Source organism: Momordica charantia (assembly GCF_013281855.1).
Source record: "Momordica charantia cultivar OHB3-1 chromosome 3 unlocalized genomic scaffold, Mcharantia_2.0 BLBB01000003.1, whole genome shotgun sequence".
NCBI classification, from domain to species: domain Eukaryota; kingdom Viridiplantae; phylum Streptophyta; class Magnoliopsida; order Cucurbitales; family Cucurbitaceae; genus Momordica; species Momordica charantia.
This window is the reverse complement of record NW_028275161.1, coordinates 20,144,148-20,165,546: the sequence shown is the minus strand read 5'-3', so window position 1 is coordinate 20,165,546 and position 21,399 is coordinate 20,144,148. Positions and strand designations below refer to the sequence as shown.

Sequence of the window (21,399 nt, the reverse complement as noted above, 5' to 3'; positions counted from 1 at the left end):
GACAGAGTTTGGATTGGACACGTGTATTATTATGCAGTGGAGAATCACGTGGCTGAGATGGCTTTCCATTTCCACCACCACAGACACTGTGTACACTACTGCCCCACTTTTTCATCCACTTCAAATGGGAATTTACTATTTAGGCTTCTTTTTCTCTTTTTTAGTTCCAACCTAAGTTTCATATAATCATAATCACATTCTTCTTTCTATTTCTATTTCCAATTTTCCTTTCTTTCACCAAATCAACCTGGGCTATAGGAACTTTTGTATATTTTAATTTTTTAATCTATGATATATATTTTAACCTGTTTAACTATACCAAGAATGGAACATAGATCACATAATTAATTTAAAGGTAGTCCAAGATTTGGCCACAGAAATTAGAAGAATTAGGAGAGTTGGTAGTGGAGAATTAAATGGACCCAGACCTAAACTAAAACTAAACACAAACGTCGCAATATACGAATATAGCAAAAATTGAGTGGGAGAGATCAAAGAAATTGCTAATTGGTTTTCTGTGGATCCAATTTTTGTGGTGAAACAGATCATCTAATCACGCGAACAAGCAAAAACGGCCAAATTGGCAGGAAGATTGTGAGGCTAGTGGAAGGTGACATGTCATCTTGTATTTTCTTAAAAATATATATATTTATGCGCCTGTTTTTGGACGAAGTTATAATATTTTAATCAATTGAGTAATGTTCGGATTAATTATTACAAATTTAATACAAATCTTTGTCCCGCGTGCATGTTAATACAACTTATACTGAAAAATGGTTATATTTTTTTAGAATACAGATATATTAATGGGTCATTAAAGATGGCGTTCAGTTGGTTTTGACTGCAAATACTGTGTCGATCCAACATGCATCGAGAGATTTGAATCTGATGGCTCATGAGATTGCAAAGAGAGCCAAAGATGGAGAAGATTTTGTCCTTTGGAAGCGTGGAGAAGACGGAGATATGCTATCGTGGTTGTTCAACCTTCTTCTTTTACAACTCCCTAATGTTTAATTTGTATTTCTTTTCTGTGTTTTCTTTTATCAAAAAAGAAAAAATCAGTTTATCATGGACTGCAGGGAATGCATTTTTTTTATTTTTCTTTTCTAATTTGATGTAATTTATATCCTAGACATAAATTAAATGATCTATTCATTAAATATAATTCTTTTAAAAATTTAATCACCTCCTTTTATTAAAAAAAATGTAAATGAATTATTCAAATAATTCACATCAATCATTGCTTTGTTTTTAATTACGTAAAAACAATCATTACTTTTTTCCATAAAATATACTCTAAAACAAGATCAATTAAAGGACTTTAAACGTGTCAGATAAGATTTAATAAAAAAAATATTAATCCTTCGAGATGCACACAAGATTCCATTTATCATACGCATAAACTCTCATTGCCTAATTAGGGTGTATAGTTTCAATTTCGGAAAAGTTAGCTTGGATTTAAGAAAGCTGAGTTTGTCAAAAATTTAATTATTATTTATATTTATTTTAAATTTAAATTCAAATGATTATTATTTTATGTTTATATAATTAATTTATTATTTTTTTGAATTAAATCAATTATAAAATCTAATTGATTTAAGTTTCTAAGATCTATTATTACTTTTATTTTTTTCAAATATAGTATTTTTATTTTAAACAAATAACAACTTTACCTAAATGATATATATGTGATATACATCTGATATAAGTTAAAATTTGAACTATATTTTACAAAATTTAAAAATAAATGAAATATTTTGAAATACATAAAAGATTTTTTTTTTGTCCACTATCATTTTCCTTTTAAATATTAGTTGTTATAAAATATATTGATATTCTCAACTTTTCTCTAAACTTAATATAAACTTGCAAATATGAAGTAAATAATAATAATAATAATAAAATATAAACTTGCAAATATAAATCTAGACAAAAACATGTTCAAATTGTTCAAAATCTCTTTCAAACTGACAAACAGTTAATTATCTAATCTAATCAGGGAACCCTCATATGCTCGAGAAAGATTTCCTAATCCGTTTCTTAGAAGGATGAGAAGATTTTTTATTTTTTTTCTCTTATATATAAAGCCCGAAAGCTACCTTTAAAATGGGCTACACACTGCTTCTCTAATCCTCCAACTTCCAATATTCCATTCAATCTTTCTTCTTTGTTCTTTCGTCTCTGTGCAGGAAATTGCGAGGAACACTCTGGAGTTCCGCCCGTCTTTGTCTTTATATATAAAGCGCCCTTAATATACTGATCTTCTCACAATTGGCTGCAACACAATGAAGAACAATACGCAACAACTTGCCATTGCCTTTTTGGTCCTATCGCTCGCCATTAATGTTTCTCAAGCTTTTCAAACCAAACCCTTCTCGGATTTCACAGCGATCGACCGATTTCTCAACACAACCCAACAATGGCTAACCACCCACCAAGCTCGATTCCACCATGATCAGACCCACCTTCTGATTTCGCCTCCCGTTTTAGTTGCCGGAGTTCTGTCCTTCATCGCCGCCTCTCTATCCAGCGCAGGCGGGATTGGCGGCGGGGGGCTTTATATACCTATTTTGACCATTGTGGCCGGCGCGGACCTCAAAACAGCCTCTAGCCTCTCGGCTTTTATGGTCACCGGAGGGTCGGTTGCGAATGTGTTTAGCAGTTTCTGCTCCAAAAAATCCAAGTCCGGGGGCAAGAATTTGATTAATTTCGATATTGCGCTTCTGACTCAACCCTGCATGTTGTTAGGAGTTAGTATTGGAGTTATCTGCAACCTTGCGTTTCCTGAATGGGTGATTACTATTCTGTTTGCCATTTTTCTAGCTTGGTCGACCTTGAAAACTTGCAAAAGTGGGATGCTGTATTGGAAACTGGAAACACAAGTGCTGAGGAGTAATGGGTGTGAGAAGTTGGAAGATGGAACAGGGGACGAACATGGAGCAAAGGCTTTAGATGATCCTCTGATCGACACACAAGAGAATCGAAAATTGAGACTTCCTTTGATGAAATTGGGGGTCTTGATTCTTGTCTGGTTTTCTTTCTATCTTATCTATCTTCTTCGTGGCAACCGCTATGGACGGGTAAGGATTCAAGCTATTTGACATTACTTATCATTTGATTCTGTGTCTTATTAGATCATAACTGTTCATCATTAGGGAATTTCTATATCAGAGTGTTTGATGTTTATAAAAAGTATATATATAGAAGTTATCTTGATATGTTCTTGATTGTTGTTAAGAGTATATATTGAATAACACCATTAACTTTAAACTAAGCCTCCATGTACTGTGAAATGTGGATGTGACAATTTGATACAAAATAGTTGTATATTCATTTAATAGTATGTTAATGATAAAGTGTCATATTGATGTTGATCTGTGCGGATATAATCATAATAATTTAATTGTTTATAGCATATCTTCATAAAGCAAAATATTAGATGACTTTTCAATGACTCTTGAAAGAGATAAGAAAACCCTCCCCTTTTTCACTATAGAAAATGGACTTCCAAATTTGTCTGACATGGTGAAATTAAATATGATTCTTTTATGGTGACATGATTCTTGACTTCATAATGCCAAGCTGTGAATTAATAATTTGCTATTTTGACTTAGTCATGGGACCAATTTTTTCCTGGGGCATATTATACCTCTGCCACTCCCTTGGTCCCATGGACTCCTCTTGGTAGCTTTTGATTCCATCCACAAACTTCATATTCTCGGATCTTATTTGATACATTGGCTTTAAGAAAAACCGCTACCACATACCTTTAGTTGTCCTACTAATATTTAAAGTGAATTTGAGATGACTTTTCTATAGATTCTTTAAGTGATTTCTTAGAATATTTAAGAAAAGTATTTCTAAAGGCTCAGGATCTCTTAGTTATATTGGTTTAGAGGTCTCAAGTTCGAATTTCTAGTGAGCTTAATACTAAAATTACTGGATGTCTCCCGAGTATGAGCTTTGAGGCGGGTTGGGTGCTCTTGGGTACGGGGAGCAAAGCTCCAACTCCCAATTGTCAAAAAAAAAAAAAAAAAAAATACTTAAGAAATAACTCTAGAATTCAGTACACCGATTTTGTTTTTGTTCTTGCAAAGTCAAGTCTGTGTGTAAAAAAACAGAACTGGCGTATGTAACTTCTTGTTTGTGCAGAGTCTTATACCAATAGAAACATGTGGAACGGCTTACTGGATTCTCTCTTCGCTCCAAGTTCCTGTGGCCATTGGTTTCACTCTCTGGATCCTTCACAAACAGAATAGCCCTCAACCCGAAAACTCCCCCCAGAAGGTACAAAGAAAGAAACTACTAGTTCTCTCATATTTGGTTGCCACAGCATATTTAATGTTGTCAGATGTTCCAAAAGGAAAAAACTAATGTTGTCTTCTGTTTATTGTAAAGGAATTGGAAGAAGAACGGCCGGCAGTTGAACCATCAAAGAAACTGATATTCCCATTAATGGCACTTTTAGCTGGGATTTTGGGTGGCATGTTTGGAATTGGTGGTGGGATGCTTATAAGCCCTTTCCTTCTTCAAGTTGGAATAGTTCCTGAGGCAAGTCCTTTTATCTTTTCAACTCATCACTGCTTTTATTACCATCTGCCCATTCTGCTCATATGTACAGAATCTGAACACAGGTAACTGCTGCAACTTGCTCTTTCATGGTATTCTTCTCGGCTACTATGTCAGCTTGCCAGTATTTGCTGCTGGGGATGGAGCATGCTGAAGTTGCAGTCGGATTCGCCCTCATCTGCTTCGTCGCCTCTATGCTCGGGTTGGTGGTGGTGCAGAAGGCAATTCGCGACTATGGAAGGGCGTCTCTCATCATCTTCTCAGTTAGTATAGTGATGGCTTTGAGTACTGTTTTGATGACCACATTCGGTGCCCTTAATGTTTTAAGGGACTACACTGCTGGAAATCCTATGGGATTTAAATCACCTTGTTGAAACAATTTTTCTTTATGATGCGGGCTTTGTAAGTTCTTGTGATTACAGAGAATTACTATGAAAGTAAAGGAGAATGCTTTTACACAAAAATTTGAATCTTTCCTCATCTTTAAAATTGCTTAGGCATAATTCGAACTTAAATATCAGTTTATGGGCATGTCAATAGCAATTTCGACACTCAGTCAATTCAATCTGGAAACTTAACACACAACAGAAATAGGTCAATAGGAATTTCAACATTCAACCAAGTGGCTCTTTTTTATCCATCTCTTTTCTTTATCTACTATCTCTCTCCCTTCTCTTTTCTTTATCTACTATCTCTCTCCCTTCTCTTTTTCATTTCTCAGTTCGTTCTGAAAGGCAAAAACCAAACTTCTTCCATTGTTCGTCATGAAGGACATAGAAGAAGTTCATCTCATGCATGGCATGCCCGCCAGATTTGACCACTGGAGAGTATATTTGTTCTTTTATAAAAGAGAGATTTCCTTCATAAAAAGACAATAACGAGATCCCTTTCACTGAAGAAGAAGAATGAGGTAAGATTACCAGAATTGGTGAATACTGTTTTCTCACTAGACCATCATTGATTTTGACCAGCAGGAACTTCTCCCACAAAACAGATACTCAACCAATCCAATCTTGAAAACTTAACAGACAACAAAACTGGATCAGTCTTCAGCAAAATCAACGTAGGAAGCCTCATGTCTCAAGCAAAGCCGGTGAATGGAAGAAATTGGCCAACTTAGGCGACTGGCGGCCGGAGAATGTGGTCTTGCGAGGTATCGATGGCACCCGGAGGCATAAACTGCCACATGGATACTCCAGGATATCCAATCACAGGTACCAACTTGCCCCCAACGGCCTGGTTTGTGGCAGAAAATGCAGCGGGAATTGCAGGAGGGTGAGGCAGGAAAGCTGGTTGAGGATTGAACGCCTTCATTTTTTGTTCGAGGTTGTCTTTTGCTTCTTTCAGCCTCAGTTTCTCATCTCGAAGTTCATTCTTTTCAGCCTACACAAAGAAAGCTTTACTCAGAAAATAACTCAAATATCAATGGAAGATCGAACCAAACATCACAAGTACAATGCAAACCACATTATTTAAAAAACCAATGTAGGAATTAGAAACTTAATAATGATAGACAAGCCAGATGCACCTTGATTTCATTAATCTTCACCAAAAAAGTTTCATTAGACTCCTTCAGCTTCTGAGCCTCGTCCCGTAACTGTATGATCATCCGAACTGCATCACCCAAAAGAGTAGACTTGTCAATTTTGGGAGGCCTTCCATGATTGACGATGGAATTCAGTTCCAGAAACCTTTAATGAGCAAAGAGAAAATATGAGGTGGGGGGAGGAGCGGAGACGGGAACGAGAAAATGATGAATGTAACAAAATTTAGAGCATTATTTAATGCCTGTCATTTAGCCTATCCCTCCGCAGTTTCTCTTTATGTGCTTTGGACCCTCCAGAGCTCATCCTGTCAACAGTAAGAAAATTTCCATGCTCTGTTAAGGGCATATCTAATACGCTAAATTTGAGTTCTAAATCTTTAGAAGTTTAACATAATGAACGATGCTAATCCTCCTCATACTGCAGATATTGTAACTTAAAATAATTCAAGGTGTAACTCAACAACTGCTTACCTTTTCCTGGACCCCGTTTCATTTATATCATCTGGCTTTCTATGTGGTTCCTCAAAGTCTGTCCTGAAACTCTAACAAAAGAAGAATGAGTTCCTGAATAAAATGTATCATCTCTGTCACATAAAAGAACAGAGAAACAGAGTAAAGCTTTAAGTCATTGGTTGCGATATATAAAATCATTAATACGTTCCAAGATTCTCCTCATGGATAGGCTCTAATATTAGCATAAAGTCTAACACATGGATTATTGTCAATATGAAATTGAGAGAAAATAATTTGGCAGAAATTTGAATCAAAACCTCCAACTCTTATAGCATATGCTAAATTGCTAGTAAATCTAAAAAATTATATTGATATAATCCACGAGCACAAACTATTAACATAAAACAGAGAAGAAAGAGACGTTGAAGAAGTAAGAATTCAAGAGTTTCTTACTCTTGATGCCATGTTCACTTGTTAATAGATCTAAAAACTTAAACTGATGGCTATGTTTAAAATAACTTATTTAATACACTCTCACAATAGTAATTAGAACACAGAGTTCCCACATGAGAAAAACCTATACGGTGATGCCTCAAAGTTCAAACTCTATTAAACATTATGAACCTCAGCAGAGACCACTGTCGTCTTACAGGTGAAAATGTCAAATATGACATCCTGATAAAGAAAATCAAGTATTTTGCTCGATGAAACAACTACACGGTTTGAATTGCCTGGCCAAAACACAAGCACAACTCAACCCGTTCATTTCAACAACTTACAGTCCCCAGATACACAACCAAAAAGAAATTCAAAAAAAGATAAATGCAGCTTGATTCGTTAACTATTAGAAAACTAACAAGGGGCAAAGAACAAGAACCTGAAGGAGGGAGTAAAATCACGAGAAGGCAAAGTGAAAGCAGGAGGATCAAGCGAGGGGAGGTCACCGCCGGGGACAGGAATGTCCTCTATAACACCGTAATCGAAAACCCAATCCGTATCTTCAGGCGAGCCCATCTCTGATGAATTTCCGGAATTCGAAATCCGGGTACAAGTATTTTAGATTACAGGGCGCGACGAAGCGCCGTGTTCCGTGGCGAATGCTAGAATATATGCATTGCGGAAGAAGGAATTGGAATTGGTTTGGTTGAATGGCGGAGATGGTGAAAGGAAGCGATGGCAAATCTGTAGAGATGAAAAGGGGAATAAGGGAAAAGAATGGGAAGGGAAAATCGGAGACGAATCAAATACTGCAACTGGTCCACTACCGCTACCACCACAAGAAAAAGTAAAGACTGCGATTTGCAATATTTGTGATGCATCCCATGTTAAGGCCCACCCTCCCCTATTCGCTTTCTAACTTTGGATTTTAAACCGTTCGAATAGATTCCAACTCCCACACCAAATTCACAACTAACACGCCAACATGAGCATACGGTTAAGGCATTCAAACCGAGGTTTAATTCTCCATCTCCACATTTAATGTACTAAAAAAATTACATCAAACACTCTTCTCGTGTGTACTCAACAACCCATACAGAAATCTATATATATTTGTTTACATCTGTGAGCGTCGGGCCAACCTATTCTCTCTGAGTCTTTCACGGACTTCAATAACTTAACTATGGTTAAATCTGTAATGTATTTTTAAGATTCTCAAATAACCTGACACCAAAAACCAGAATCCATTTGCATAGAAAATGAAACAAAATTAAACAGAGAATGAAGAACAGTTTTAAAACTTGAATTTACATGATCTGAGAGACTGAAACCACATAAACAAGAGCCAGTCTTGCAACTTGTCTTTCAGTAGATGCCAAAACCACAGCCATATATATATATATATATATATATATATATATTACAGACAACACCATAAAGATGTTATTACATTAAGCAGCATGTATGGTCTCAACATATGCATCTATCCGTTTCCTTGTCTCTTCAGGATTTGCACCCACAAGCTTGTCAATCTGAATCCCATTCTTCATCAGCAAGAAAGTTGGCATTGCCTTTATCTCCAGTTTAGCAGCCACGTCCTAGCATAAAAAATTCAAGCCAAAAATAATCTCTCTGCTGTCGGTCAGGGACGATAATTTGTCGTACCATCCATTACTTATATAATATGATTCTCTTTTTTAAGACTTTGATGATTATCAACAGTATTCAGAGTAGATGTTGTTGAAATGGGTATGGTTGATGTAATTACCAACCCATTAGTTTTACTAGTTATTAGTTAAAGGTTGAAGTTAGTTGGTTAGTTGTTATTAGTTAGTTGGTTGACTGTTTTTAGTTAGTTGGTTGGCTGTTATTAGTTAATTCTTGTTAAATATCTTTAGCCCTCTTCTATAAAAGGGGCTGCGGTCTTCATTTGTTGGGTAGTTTTTTCAATCCATAAAAGTCTCTCTCATTTGGTTTACATCAAAGGCTAACAAGCCCAACTGCTTGCTTATCTACCTTATAAACCCTATGTTATAAAGGTGCTATTAAACACTCAGAATCTAGGGACTGGAAACTAAAAAACAGAGAACTTTCTGGTCTAGTCTGACTAATGCCTCATCTCTTGGTTTGCTAACATGTGCAACTGTTTCTCCTCAAATCCACGGTTCAGAAAAATTTCAGAAATAATTTCATCCAGTTTGATGACAACCCATCTCCGTTCTTAAGAACTCAGAAATTTTACCATAAACATTTGCAACCACAAATGACCTCCTACCTCGTTGGTTGCTTAACACAATGATCTTATGATGACAACGATTTGTAGTTTGCGTCACTTAGAGAAGTAAATTGAAAGCATGAGGAGTCTGTAAAGCGGATAAGTTCCTAGACATGGGTAACAACAGCATCTGTTTTTCAGCATAATGTGCCAAATTCTTCAAAAGTTGCAATACACACTTATCGTGGTTTTGGAGATTGGAATTAGTCTTGTTACCTTAACTTCATCAACATCGACTGTGAGAAACAGAACATCTGGGTAGTTAAAAGCCAGTTCTTCAAAGAATGGATTCATAGCTACTGAAGGCATGCACCAAGAAGCAGTGAAGTGCACGACAATCTACAAAAAATCAAACAGACAAATGAAAACTTGGAACTTATATTTGTTGATGAGAACGAACTAGAAACCAAATTTCCCATCAAAATAAAGCAAATCTTTCATTATACCTTATAACCAATTTCACCCAATCTGAACTATTCCTCAATTTCAATACGAACAAGAGGGTAAAATTACTTTTGCAGGAGAAAACTTCAATGGGGGCTGCACATACAGGCAACCCATCTGGAATATCGTAATCATTCATATCAAACATTTTTTAGTTTGATGAATTTGAATTGAGAGCGCAAACGGAAACCAGAAAAGCATCCATCAAATATATTCGCAAATGAACAACACATTCGAAGAATATTGAAAAAAATCTCTAGAGCAAACATCGATGGAAAGCAAATTTTAGCACGGAAATGAGCTTGAAGAAGGAAACATACGAGAGAATCCTGATGAGTGGGTTGGGTCAAGTAGGAGTTCCACGATTCCAAGGATTCAATATTCACAACCCTCATCTGTCGTCGCTCCATCTCCTACTCGAATATTTTCGACTCCTTCAGCGATCGATAACGGGTTTTTCGATGAAATCGCAATAATTCCATGCTTGATTAGAAGAGATAAAGACTACAGATATTTTCTGGCTCAGAATCGGACCCCACCTCTTAATTTCTTCTTATCCAATTGTTTGATTTGATTCTTCGCTGGCTTCACATACAATCTTCGAAATAGTATCAGAAGGCATGCTTGCCCTTGCAATTTGCATCGTCTTCTGATCTCATCTGAATTTCTTTTTCGTTCTTTCGACAAAAAGCTTGTCCTTTTCTGTACAGTTTTAACAGTTTTTTTTTCCCTCCGTTTCATCGCATTATTGCAGAATTATATATAAGAACAAATTTTGTATTCACGTCGCCTGTGGCTTCCCCCAAGGTTATACTATGACTCTAACTTGAGTGAATCGAGGTTTTTTTTTCCTTGTTCTACTTTTCAAGACAACGTAGTTTTCGAAATACATTTATAAAATACAATAGAAATGAAATTAATTAGAAAATAGGAAAGGTCTTTTTTATGTTTTTTTAATACAAAAATAAACTCTTTTTTATGTAATTTTTACCTGTCCATTGTGAATTTAGGTGTGAATTCGAATTATCTTTTTATTGAGAATAAGTTTCATAACCAATTTTGTGTTATTCTCTTTCAATTCTAGTTGTTGTAAATTCAAACTATGATATTGAAAATTCAAAATTTTCTTTTTCTTTTTTTAACTTTATTAGCATTTTTTCAGCCAAAAGATTTAGAAAGGACTCATCATCATATAAGCTACACAGAGTCGAAGTTATATTTAGAAGCGACTGAAATTCATCCAAAAAATTTTACTAAAAACATGTAGCTCAATAAACTGCTCTTTAATAGTGCAGCAGTAATTGACTGACGAGGAATGGTGAGATAGTGTTGGAGAGGCAACAAAATTCCAGCCTCAACTTCATGGATTGAAATTAGAAATATGAGAAATATTTATGTTGAGGTTCATAAAATCATAAACTGTTGTACAGAGAAATGAAAAATCATGTTAAAAAGGGCACAGCCTGACTTCTAACTCTGATATTAATACAGATTAGTAAAGTTGATCCCAACAAAACATCTACAACACTCAGTAATACTACTACAACCCCCTGTGAAACAAATAAGATTTATTGTGTGCGAGTGTACACAGCCCAATTTTAGCCATAACTCAAGCGAGAATCTGCAGGTCGCATGGTTGTTTGTCGCCTCGGGATGCCAATTTCACAGGCATTGACTCTGGCGGCAAACCGAAGGGAGCAAAGCGACTCATTCACAGATGTTGAATCAGGGGAGATATTGACAAACATCAAAGTTTTTGAGTCTCCGCCTAAACATGGCTGTATTATGCATTTGAAAACAAACCCCGTTAGTCACATGGTAAATGGAGATGGAAAATTATGGAGACACAGATGGAGACACAGATGCAAAGTTAGAGGTAACAAAAGCTAAAATAGAATTAGAGAAATCACATGCCTGGAGAAGATACGTAAGCTTGGAGTTCCTAAACGGGACGTGGTCTTCCTTCTTACCCAAGGCAAATATAACATCACTCAAACAGGACAAACTTTTGTTTATAGCCTGATGATAGTCACGAAAAATGCAAGTTAGCAGAATTATCGCAGAGAAAACGCATCAAAATGCAAGTTAGCATGAATTTGTGTGTGAGAATGTGAGCCTAGGGAAGAGAAAGAGAACCTGTGTTTCCTTCAACCGATCCCCAGTTGCCCCACTCCTGGAAAGCCGTTCACTTCCAGCAAGATCGATGAGATTTAAAACCCCCTGAACTTGTTGTTCAGTGCTCTGGGAAAGTGAAAGAAAATTTCAGCTGATATACATACTATAAAAACGTTACAAATAAACTATGCATGCATGATTGTGCAAGGAAACCTGCCTCATTTACGCCTGATATACGCAGTGTAAATACAAAATGACTTCTTGATGACTGCTCGTTCATTTGGGTCCTGCCTACGGACCTGAGAATCAAACACAATTCAAATTTAGTTTTGTTGTCCACCCTATCGTCAACTTGGCGCATAAACTACAAGGGTAAAGAAATTCAGTGTTCTAAGATGTCATTTTCAAAGCGATGCACCTGCTATGGGCAGCCTGCTGTAGGAGTGAAGAGATCTCTCTAATACTGCAGACATCGACGATGGTGAGATCTGAAACATGCGTGTTCCCGTTTGCATCATGTTTGATGGTGTACTGTTTACCAAGAACACCATTTTCTGTCCTTGTTGTGTCAGAACCAATTGATCGATGTGTTGACAGCAAATCACGGATGGTTTCGTTGTATATTTCTAACATGGAAACCTACAACAAGCATTTAGAATGGATTACATAAAGGTTCTAGAATTAAAAGTAAACACTGATGATTAAAATAAGTTGTTTTGGTTTACCTGCATTTTGTATTTCCAACCCTGAGCTTGAAGGGACTGACTAACTTGAAATATCTGTTCAAGAGAACGTGGTATCAACCCTTTTTGCTCTGAAGCTTCGGGTCTTCCCATCATTGTATAGGTTTTGCCAGATCCGGTTTGACCATAGGCAAATATACATACCTGACAAATATCGGGTCGGTAAATTTCAAACAAGGCACCAAAAGTGGTACATCATCTAACAGGAAATACGGAGGAAAACCAGATGCCCAAGGAAAAGAAAAGACTGAATCTCAATTAACTTGTTTAAATTTTAATGAACTTAGCAATTTGTGTTAGAAAAAATATGGGGGGGAAGAACTAAAATGGAACGAGTGGTGGAACAACCCATGCATCATTGTAGTCTGAAGCACTCTACTCACAAGGAATCGCAAAAACAAGAGAAGCAACGTTACCTTGTAGCCATCAAGGGCACTCTGCACCAGCTGGGATATTTCAACAAAAACATCCTGTTGAGAAGCCTCATGATTAAACACTTTGTCAAACGTGAAGGGATATTTCTGCCCTGTTGACAACATAATTGCATTGAATAAATGATTAGCCTCTAGTTAACTCGGATTAAAGGGAAATACATCATGCGTTGATTTCAAATATACAAAAGTTCAATTCTAATTAATTGACAAAACAACACGAATTTCTTCATACCACTCTGTGACAAATCAATACCACGGCCAAGAGCTTCTGTTGATGTTGGATAGGAGATAACCGTGGTTTCTGCTCCCACACCATCATCTGGTAGCAAGGGACGTACTCGGCAGAATACACGAATATTCCCTTTTAATTCCTAATCATTGAGACAATAAAATAAATTTAAAGCCAACCACCTAATAACCTAAAGCCAAAAGAACCGAGCACATGAACGTTACCAGTATTGTGTTGTGAAGTTTTTTTCTTAACTTCTCTCCCTCTGTAATTTGCAGCTCTGCATCTGCCAGGCGGCTTTGTAAGTCACTAATATACCTTTTCTGTTCTTCATATTCTGACCTAGTTTGGAAAGCAGATAAATCTGCCATCTATGTGGAAGAAAAGATATTGTTTATGGATTAGAAGAAAACATTTTATTCAGACTGGCAACGTCTGCTCCATAAAAACAGTATAACAAGCAATTCATGAACAAATATCACCTACTTTCAATTTTTCATTTGCAGCTGTTAGTTGGTGATCAAGCGTGCGTATTTGCTCCCTTTGTGAAGAGCATGTCTCCTGAAAGGAAAAGAAAAGAGTTCATTGACTAAAAAGTTTTAGATGCCAGGAACTTCAATGAGTAAACATAAGCATGGCATTTACCTCTAAGGCATTTGATTTTACTGTCAGGCTATCCAACTCAATACACGATTTACCGCTGACCTCTTTAAGTTTCTCCACTTCGGCGGTCAAGGCCAGCACCTGATTGGTTAGACGGTCACGATCATTTCTCACTTGTTGTAGCTCTTCACGAAGACACTTAATGTCATTTGTCAATGTATCTTTTTGTTTCACTGCCTCCTCTAATGAAGCCTATATGAGATAACCAAAAACATGATTCTATCAGCCATGTAATATATAGCAACTGCCACTTGTTTTCTTGACAGTGTAAATTGTTGCAGCAAAATACAAAATTAGACAATTTAAAGAGCTGCACACAGGCATGAATTTCTTCACTAGGATATAGGTTGCACCCACATTACTTGTGCCGTGTTATGGGAAAAAGGACAAAAAAAACTTTATAACTTGCTTTATCACCAATAAAAATCAGTGAATACATATACATATAACATTCTGAACGAGTAAGCAGATAAAAGAAACAACCAAGTAATTTCAATGTGACAAAGAAAATCCCATTCCTGCAAACGTTGAAGTTCTTCAATTTCTTGTCAAGCCGATTCGAAGAGTAAAAGGAGAAGACATGGAAAAAATAAACAGTTATCCTGCTCAAAGATTATGAATCATCTTACTTTCAAAGATCTTAGTTGTTCCTGCAGTGTCTTGTTGTGGCCCCTTAACGTGCTTAAATTCTCCACAACTGTCATTTTCTCCATCCCTACTCGTTTGAGTGACTCACTAGTCGTATCAAGATCAGCTTGGAGTTTACTATTATACTGTTGAAGACTAATATTGTACTCCTGAGCTCTTTTATATAAATCTTCATTAGAAGCAAGCTGTATATTTTGACATTTTCAAAGAGTGAGGATCGGAATTAGCATAAATCAAACTACAACAAAAATCAACTAAGCAAATATCCATTCTTGTAAACATATACTAATGAAAAGACACTTAAATTCCAATACAAGCTATAATACCCTCTTCTCAGCAGCTAATTTCTCTTGGAGAGCTTTCTCGAGGTCGCCTGAAAGAGAAACTTGTGAAGTCTCGGCTGCAAGTCGGGCATCTTTCTCTCTTCTGTGGCACTCAATTGCATCCTAAATGTACGGCAACACAACAAAGAGAGAAAAAAGATAGAAGGGAAAAATTAAGGATCTATCGGCACACAAAAAACCAATAAGCATGAACAATCTATAAACCTACCAACTTATCAGATTCTTCTTTTGCACATTTCTCTTCCAAAGACGCGACATTATTCCTTAGCACTGAAATAGTGGAAGAGAACTCGTCCACTCTTTCTTTCATTTCCAACTCTGGAAAACACAGATGGAACAATATGATATAGCATTCCTCTTTGTAAATATCTTACAAAATGTATATCAAACTTGGCAGCAGCAGAAACCTGTGAAAATCAACACGGAAGAATTACCTATGTCAGAGCATTTTTTCTCAGCAGATTCTAGAGCAGTTCGAAGTCTTTCCTCATCAAGAAGATGACTTTCCTCGACTTGTTGGAACCATTTGATGCAAAGCTTGAGCCTCTTATTATGATCAGTTATTTGATCAACTTTCCCCTAACAAATGGATGCCAGGAAAAGTCTTATTACAGCATAAACAAAGCAACTCAAGACAAGAAGACGCAAAAAGAAAGTTTAATTATTAAAAAAACTGCTCATAGATAATTTAGTCATCCAACCTTCAAATCAAATTTCTTCCCTTTTAACTTCTCGTTTAACAACGCATCAATCTCTTCTTTTGTGAACTCAATGGGGCCGCATTCAGAGTCATCGATGCTACACGCATCACTAGCAGAAACCCCCTGCCTACTGTTAACATCTAAAAACGGCTGTCTTCCGCGGGCACCAGCTGCAGGCCCTAATGTTCTTCCAGCTCCAATCTTCCTCCGTTTGTCAAAGGGAATATCGTCTGGAACATCCTTTTTCTAGATGTTTGTTTCAAAAAGTGGTCATGACGTGAGTAATACAGTACAAAATCAAATTCTAGGGCTTTAAAACTCAACCATTTTGAACTCCAAAGAAGAAATAGCTTTAAACCTAAACACCGCATGAAGGAAAAAATTCAGAACGTTTCCCTTGGAACCACTGATTCCAACTTGCTCTTAGTTCTTAGTTCAGCGATAAAAATGATACAAATAATTAACAAACCCTTGATTACAAGACACTGGTGCAGAAATGAAGTTCGATTTACTCATTTTCTTGCAATCCTAAAAAAATAGAACAAGAACATAGAGTAGAGTCGACTTACAGCTGGACTGCGAGGGGGCCTATTCTGGTTTCGAGATGCCATATTTCTTCAAATCCAGAATGGATCAAACTCCGATAAAGTCCTGAATGGTTGTTCCCGGCCGATGGCGGAAGATATCGATTGACGCCGGAAATTCCAAAGATGAACAGTTGAGTAGCTCTGGAGTTTGGGATGAAGAGAAAATGGAACGTTGAGATCTGTTTCTTGTCTCTCTCGGGTGGCCGGGTCGAAGAGGGGAAAAAGGGCATAAAAGATTTTGAAATTTGAATTGGCGGCATGGGAACACGCGCTCCACAATAGATACGTTACTTTGGGCCGGGCTCTTTCATATTGGGCCATTCTGCTTCATCAGCCCAACAAATACAATCATTCTCTACCTTTAATAAGTGTGATATAATATACTTTCCATTTAAATTAATTGTAAAGTTGTTTCATTAAATAATATAATATAATATACCGTTTCCTAAAATAGATATATAATATATATACCGTTGGAGTCCAGAAATGGTTGTCACTGTCATATTCTCTGTGGTTTATTTCATTACATTGAGATAGTCAAATCCAACATGGAAATGTTACAGCATTATAATAATTTGGTTAAATACAAAATTGGGCTATAGTTTGAATTTGGTTGGTGTAGTTTTAAGAATTTTAATTTAGCCTTTTATATATATTTTTATATAAAAGTATACAGGTGGAATAAATATTTTTTAGATAATTTTAACTTTTATTTTCTGTATAATACCTAAACTTTATATTTCATTTATATGAAAGCGACTCATAAAAGCTAACTCACCAACCAATGTAATCGGATTCGATTCCCTTGTAACCTTTCTTATTAGAGTGGAATCAAATTCGATGGAAGTTGTGAAGCTTTTGAGAGGAGAAGATACCGATCCATCTAAAATCGAGTGGGTTGTTGATGAAATACAATCTTTAAAAGTCTCTTGTGGTGTAATCGATTTTGTAAAGGTAGATAAGGAGGCCAATTTCTGCGCTCATTTCCTTGCGTGTCAAGCTTCTATGTCTCAAGAGAGCGGAGTTGGGATCTTTCTATCCCTACTTGGCTGGCTTGTATTGCCAGTAAGGACCTTTCCTCTCTTTAATGAAGTATTTTATCTTTAAAAAAAATGCTTTCTACTTCCTCCGTGAACACCCTCACAAATAACATCATTTATTGACTTGTTAAAAAAAACTAAAACTTTATTAAATAACTTTTTTTATACAACATATAGGTGTTGGGATCAAACTCACAACTTCGTGATTAGAAATATATGTCAATTACTGTTTAGTTGTGCTCGCTTTGGCTATATTAAATAATTAATGACGTATTAAAGTCAAAACAAAAAACTTTTTAGATACCTTCTCAATCTTTTAAATATATAAAAATTTAGTTTTTAAATACATGACTTTTTAAATTATAATTTTAATCAAAATTTTATTTTGAAAATTATTTTTAGACAATTTTGTTTCTCTAACAAATTTTAAATTTTGTTAAATTTATAGAGCATGTGAGTCGCAATCAATTTTCAATAACTATTAAATTGTATTAATAATAAAATGTAATATGGAAGTTTTTGTTTTAACTTACCAAAATTAACTCAATAATTATTACTCTTAATTATATTTATTTTGTTAATACAAGAGGTTTTAGAACCTAATAAAATTTATAATTCTTTCATTTCCTACCACTATAAAACGAATATTTTTTACTTCCTTTTTTTTTTCTTTACCCTTCTTTCTCTCTAGATTTTTTATTTTTTTATTTATAAATTTGATGTAGTTGAATATCATCCCATTTAAGCATTGGTGAGAGGTATCTATATATTTTTTAATTAGGTGCATATCTATTACTTCATTATCTCCCTCAAGCACAGGTATGGTAAAAATACCCGCGGGATCCCATCCCCGCAGGTATCCAACCCGATCGAATCGTGGAATCCCGGTTTGACAGGGGATCCCAATCAGGGTCCCTAACGGGGGAAGATTCATCGTCCCGTCCTCATCTCCGACCCCTCCCCGTTTAATATTTTATTATTTTTTCTATTTTTTATATAATAATATTAATATATATTAATTTTATAAATTTTTATTTAAAAAACTCTAGATTATATCTCATTTAGCATTTTTGTTCACTTTTAATCCTAGTAATAACAAAAATTAATTAAAAAAATAAAAAAAATAATTTATAATGGGGGCGGTTCTTGATCGGGGAGTCCTCGCCCCCAAATTTTCGGGGGCGAGGATGGGGATGGCCCTGCCGGTCCCGCCCCGCCCCGTTGTCATTCCAGCTCAAGCACGCCTATGTTAAGTCGTGGACGATCTCCCCTGATGGCACTGTAGCCTTTGAAGAAGTCGTCTATGCCGGGGTGAAGAAGTTGGACGAGCTCGTCCTTGTGGCCCCCGTGGATGATGATCTCTTGGCCAAAGTGGCTTAATCCGACCTCCTAGACGAGTGATCCTACTACTTTCTTTTCGTGCTGCAACTTTCTTATATTTTCTTTATTTTAAGGTCTGAGGTCCTTTCCTCCGTAAATGTTAAATGAAAAATAACCAAGGCCTTTACTCTTTTATTGTCCGCAAAGATGGAATCATAAATTTTCACAGGAGGAGAAAATTGGTCCTTTCCTCCGTAAATGTTAAATGAAAAATAACCAAGGCCTTTACTCTTTTATTGTCCGCAAAGATGGAATCATAAATTTTCACAGGAGGAGAAAATTTTTGAATGGTAACTTTTTAGGTATAATCTTTTAATTATAAGAATTAAAGGGGAAATTTTAGATTAAAACTACAAAAATCTTATTTAATTTATATATAGTTTTTGAGTTACATGAAAGTAAGTTTTTACATTCCTACATACTCCCACATCTATATAATTTGGAATGAAAATTGAATGTAAGCACGTACTAAAATACCAGTGATATTAAAAGTTTCAATTTTAATCTTTATGGTTTGATTAAAAATCCAACGCGTTGTTCAAAATTGTAATTTACTCACTTTAAATTTTTATATATCTCCTCCCGTTTTTTTGCTTAGCCAATATATATATTTTTTGTTAATTTAGTCCATGATTTATGAAGTCTTGCTAAGTCATAAGAATTAAATTGAAACTTTTAAAATCATTTGGACTAAATTAAAGCTAAACCGAGTTCATAAAGACTAAATTGCCACTTAAAATTATAAAAACCAAATTAAAATTATGATCAAATTGCAAGTAACAATTTTGTAATTTAGCACAATAAGTTTGATTAAAAAAATATCAATCTATGATAGCAATAGTGTCTCTTTAAATTATCAACCAAAGTAATTAATTGGTTAAATCATTTCTCCCTACACTATAAAGTACTTTTCAAATTTCTACCATGCATGTATGATGTAATATTCTAAATAAAAGAAGATCTATTGTCCAATTATAGAGAGCGACACTTTATTACAATTAGTGATTAAAATTGAAAAAGTTTAAATTAATTACTACTTTGTTGGGACTAATTCAGAAATGTATCTAAAAAACAATAAGATTAGTTTGGAAATCAATCATGTATGGGTGGCCATAGTAACACACCGAGGAGATGAAACCGGAGACAACTACGGGAGGTTAGAAATATCATGATCTCGCAACGTCTCCACGTGGCGAACTTCTAGTAGCCCACGCTGGAACCTATCCAACTTGTCCAATGAAGAAGAATCACTTAACACGTGTTGAAATGCAATTGGTTGAAACCATATCCAAGTTATCCAAGTAGAAAATGGGGAGATAAGGTGGGCGCCCCCGTCCCTCTGCGTCACATAAACAAATAGAGATCTCAGCATAAACTCTGCAGCAATAATATAATTCTCGATTTCCCACTAGAAAAAGCCTTTAACTTGGAAAACCGATTGCAAAAATCGTAGCTATGGCATCAATGGCAGGGCTGTGTGGTTGCTCTCAGGCTGTGTTGGAGGGTAGCCTTCAAATCAGTGGCTGTAGCCGCTTGAGTGTAGCCGGCAGCAGCAGGGCCTCCGTCCCCCGCTCTGGGTTGAGTATCAGGGCCCAGCAAGTGGCTGCAGAGCCAGAGACCAGCCGTAGGGCCGTTCTCTGCCTGGTCGCCGCCGGTCTCGCCTCCGGCTCTTTTGTTCAAGCCGTTCTTGCTGAAGCTAAGCCCATCAAGGTCGGCCCCCCGCCCCCTCCTTCCGGCGGACTCCGTAAGTGACCATATTATATATTGAATTCAATTCAAATACTTATATCTATCTATCTTATTTCTGTTCTTGATTTGATGATTGGAATGATGAATTTGGCAGCTGGGACTCTTAACTCGGATGAGCCAAGAGACCTGGACCTGCCACTGAAAGACAGGTTCTTTCTGCAGCCACAAAGTCCAGAGTTGGCGGTGGCAAGGGCGAAGGAGTCAGCCAAGGACATCATTAATGTAAAGGGGTCGATAGACAAGAAGGCTTGGCCGTTCGTTCGAGACGACCTCCGTCTCAGGGCGGGGTATCTCCGGTATGATCTCAAGACAATCATTTCTGCCAAGCCCAAGGGAGAGAAGGAAGAACTTAAGAGCCTCACGGGAAAGCTCTTCCAAGACATCAACAAGGTGAGTGTTATTTCATCAACAAGGTGAGTGTTATCTACTGTTCTTGTTCCTGACGTTTGCTTTTTCTGTGGTCAATTGGAAACTTGCAGTTGGACTATGCAGCAAAGATTAAGAGCAGCTCAGAAGCAGAGAAGTATTATGCTCAGACCGTGTCTACCCTCAACGATGTCCTGGCCAAGCTCGGTTAGAAGGAGGAGCGTTTTCTGTTACTGTGATGTAAGATTATTTGTGAAGATCATATGCGAGACCCTCCAGTTTGAACCAATGTTATAATCAACGGAAATTTGGTTTCAACCCTCAACTCATCTCTTTTCAACTTCTTATTGCATTGCTTATTTTGGTCAGTTGCCCTACCATATGGACTAGTTACATTTGGAATACATTAATACCAATGCAGTGATAGTTAGAAAATATATTTTCCTAAGTTGAAGCCACAATTAGATGCTTAGTCTAAGAAATAAACCCAAAGCATGATCATAACAATCAAACTAAGAAGAAATTCACTTGGATCTATAGATCATGGTGAAATTGTCTCTAGTCCATTACCAATTGTGTAATGATTTCTCAATCGTTAACTGGGTTTACTAGTCTCGCCCAATCTTCCTGTGGGTGGAATTGTGAGATTATCTTATACTATTTCAGTCTTCTTTA

At 36.3% G+C, this 21,399-nt stretch overlaps 5 protein-coding genes across 6 annotated transcripts; 2 read left to right on the top strand and 3 right to left on the bottom strand.

The window, feature by feature from the left end:
• Positions 1–1,995: 1,995 nt before the first annotated feature.
• LOC111010649 (sulfite exporter TauE/SafE family protein 5) lies at positions 1,996–5,042 on the top strand. Of its 2 annotated transcripts, none has more exons than XM_088121530.1 (4): positions 1,996–3,080; positions 4,153–4,287; positions 4,399–4,551; positions 4,622–4,795. In XM_088121530.1, exons 1-4 carry the CDS (start codon positions 2,286–2,288, stop codon positions 4,721–4,723), a joined length of 1,185 nt encoding a protein of 394 aa, XP_087977656.1. In that variant the 5' UTR covers positions 1,996–2,285; the 3' UTR covers positions 4,724–4,795. The 2 variants fall into 2 exon arrangements, with proteins under 2 accessions (XP_087977656.1, XP_022139835.1); XM_022284143.2 differs by having other exon boundaries at positions 2,001–3,080; positions 4,635–5,042.
• Positions 5,043–5,237: 195 nt separating this feature from the next.
• Positions 5,238–8,079, bottom strand: LOC111010650 (transcription factor ILR3). The gene is made up of 5 exons (XM_022284144.2): positions 7,446–8,079; positions 6,587–6,649; positions 6,358–6,420; positions 6,098–6,260; positions 5,238–5,952 (listed from the first exon to the last, which is right to left on the bottom strand). The coding sequence occupies exons 1-5, from the start codon at positions 7,580–7,582 to the stop codon at positions 5,686–5,688; spliced, it is 693 nt and encodes a 230-aa protein (XP_022139836.1). The 5' UTR covers positions 7,583–8,079; the 3' UTR covers positions 5,238–5,685.
• Positions 8,080–8,231: 152 nt separating this feature from the next.
• CXXS1 (thioredoxin family protein CXXS1) lies at positions 8,232–10,424 on the bottom strand. Its single transcript, XM_022284145.2, has 3 exons — positions 10,046–10,424; positions 9,498–9,620; positions 8,232–8,604 (listed from the first exon to the last, which is right to left on the bottom strand). Exons 1-3 carry the CDS (start codon positions 10,133–10,135, stop codon positions 8,458–8,460), a joined length of 360 nt encoding a protein of 119 aa, XP_022139837.1. The 5' UTR covers positions 10,136–10,424; the 3' UTR covers positions 8,232–8,457.
• Positions 10,425–11,054: 630 nt separating this feature from the next.
• On the bottom strand, positions 11,055–16,421 carry ATK1 (kinesin 1). The gene is made up of 17 exons (XM_022284495.2): positions 16,172–16,421; positions 15,603–15,848; positions 15,336–15,480; positions 15,110–15,219; positions 14,884–15,003; positions 14,539–14,742; positions 13,892–14,101; positions 13,733–13,807; positions 13,471–13,617; positions 13,250–13,388; positions 13,000–13,109; positions 12,566–12,727; positions 12,259–12,479; positions 12,058–12,139; positions 11,862–11,966; positions 11,640–11,744; positions 11,055–11,503 (listed from the first exon to the last, which is right to left on the bottom strand). Exons 1-17 carry the CDS (start codon positions 16,211–16,213, stop codon positions 11,324–11,326), a joined length of 2,403 nt encoding a protein of 800 aa, XP_022140187.1. The 5' UTR covers positions 16,214–16,421; the 3' UTR covers positions 11,055–11,323.
• A 3,565-nt stretch (positions 16,422–19,986) lies between these two features.
• Positions 19,987–21,049, top strand: LOC111010765 (oxygen-evolving enhancer protein 3, chloroplastic). The gene is made up of 3 exons (XM_022284299.2): positions 19,987–20,353; positions 20,453–20,748; positions 20,838–21,049. The coding sequence occupies exons 1-3, from the start codon at positions 20,065–20,067 to the stop codon at positions 20,934–20,936; spliced, it is 684 nt and encodes a 227-aa protein (XP_022139991.1). The 5' UTR covers positions 19,987–20,064; the 3' UTR covers positions 20,937–21,049.
• The last annotated feature ends 350 nt before the right edge of the window (positions 21,050–21,399 follow it).

Coding starts and splice junctions, on each gene's coding strand:
- LOC111010765 (XM_022284299.2), top strand. CDS start 20,065: ATGGCATCAATGGCAGGGCTGTGTGGTTGCTCTCAGGCTGTGTTGGAG. Junction 20,354..20,452: donor CCCTCCTTCCGGCGGACTCC/GTAAGTGACCAT, acceptor TGAATTTGGCAG/CTGGGACTCTTAACTCGGAT. Junction 20,749..20,837: donor TCTTCCAAGACATCAACAAG/GTGAGTGTTATT, acceptor GGAAACTTGCAG/TTGGACTATGCAGCAAAGAT.
- CXXS1 (XM_022284145.2), bottom strand. CDS start 10,135: ATGGAGCGACGACAGATGAGGGTTGTGAATATTGAATCCTTGGAATCG. Junction 9,621..10,045: donor CCACTCATCAGGATTCTCTC/GTATGTTTCCTT, acceptor GATTTTTTGTAG/ATTGTCGTGCACTTCACTGC. Junction 8,605..9,497: donor TCGATGTTGATGAAGTTAAG/GTAACAAGACTA, acceptor TTTTTATGCTAG/GACGTGGCTGCTAAACTGGA.
- ATK1 (XM_022284495.2), bottom strand. CDS start 16,213: ATGGCATCTCGAAACCAGAATAGGCCCCCTCGCAGTCCAGCT. Junction 15,004..15,109: donor AAGAAGAATCTGATAAGTTG/GTAGGTTTATAG, acceptor CCGTACATTTAG/GATGCAATTGAGTGCCACAG. Junction 11,967..12,057: donor GTATATCAGGCGTAAATGAG/GCAGGTTTCCTT, acceptor TCACTTTCCCAG/AGCACTGAACAACAAGTTCA.
- LOC111010650 (XM_022284144.2), bottom strand. CDS start 7,582: ATGGGCTCGCCTGAAGATACGGATTGGGTTTTCGATTACGGTGTTATA. Junction 6,261..6,357: donor AGGGATAGGCTAAATGACAG/GCATTAAATAAT, acceptor TGCTCATTAAAG/GTTTCTGGAACTGAATTCCA. Junction 5,953..6,097: donor TGAAGATTAATGAAATCAAG/GTGCATCTGGCT, acceptor TTCTTTGTGTAG/GCTGAAAAGAATGAACTTCG.
- LOC111010649 (XM_022284143.2), top strand. CDS start 2,286: ATGAAGAACAATACGCAACAACTTGCCATTGCCTTTTTGGTCCTATCG. Junction 3,081..4,152: donor GTGGCAACCGCTATGGACGG/GTAAGGATTCAA, acceptor TTGTTTGTGCAG/AGTCTTATACCAATAGAAAC. Junction 4,288..4,398: donor CCGAAAACTCCCCCCAGAAG/GTACAAAGAAAG, acceptor TTTATTGTAAAG/GAATTGGAAGAAGAACGGCC.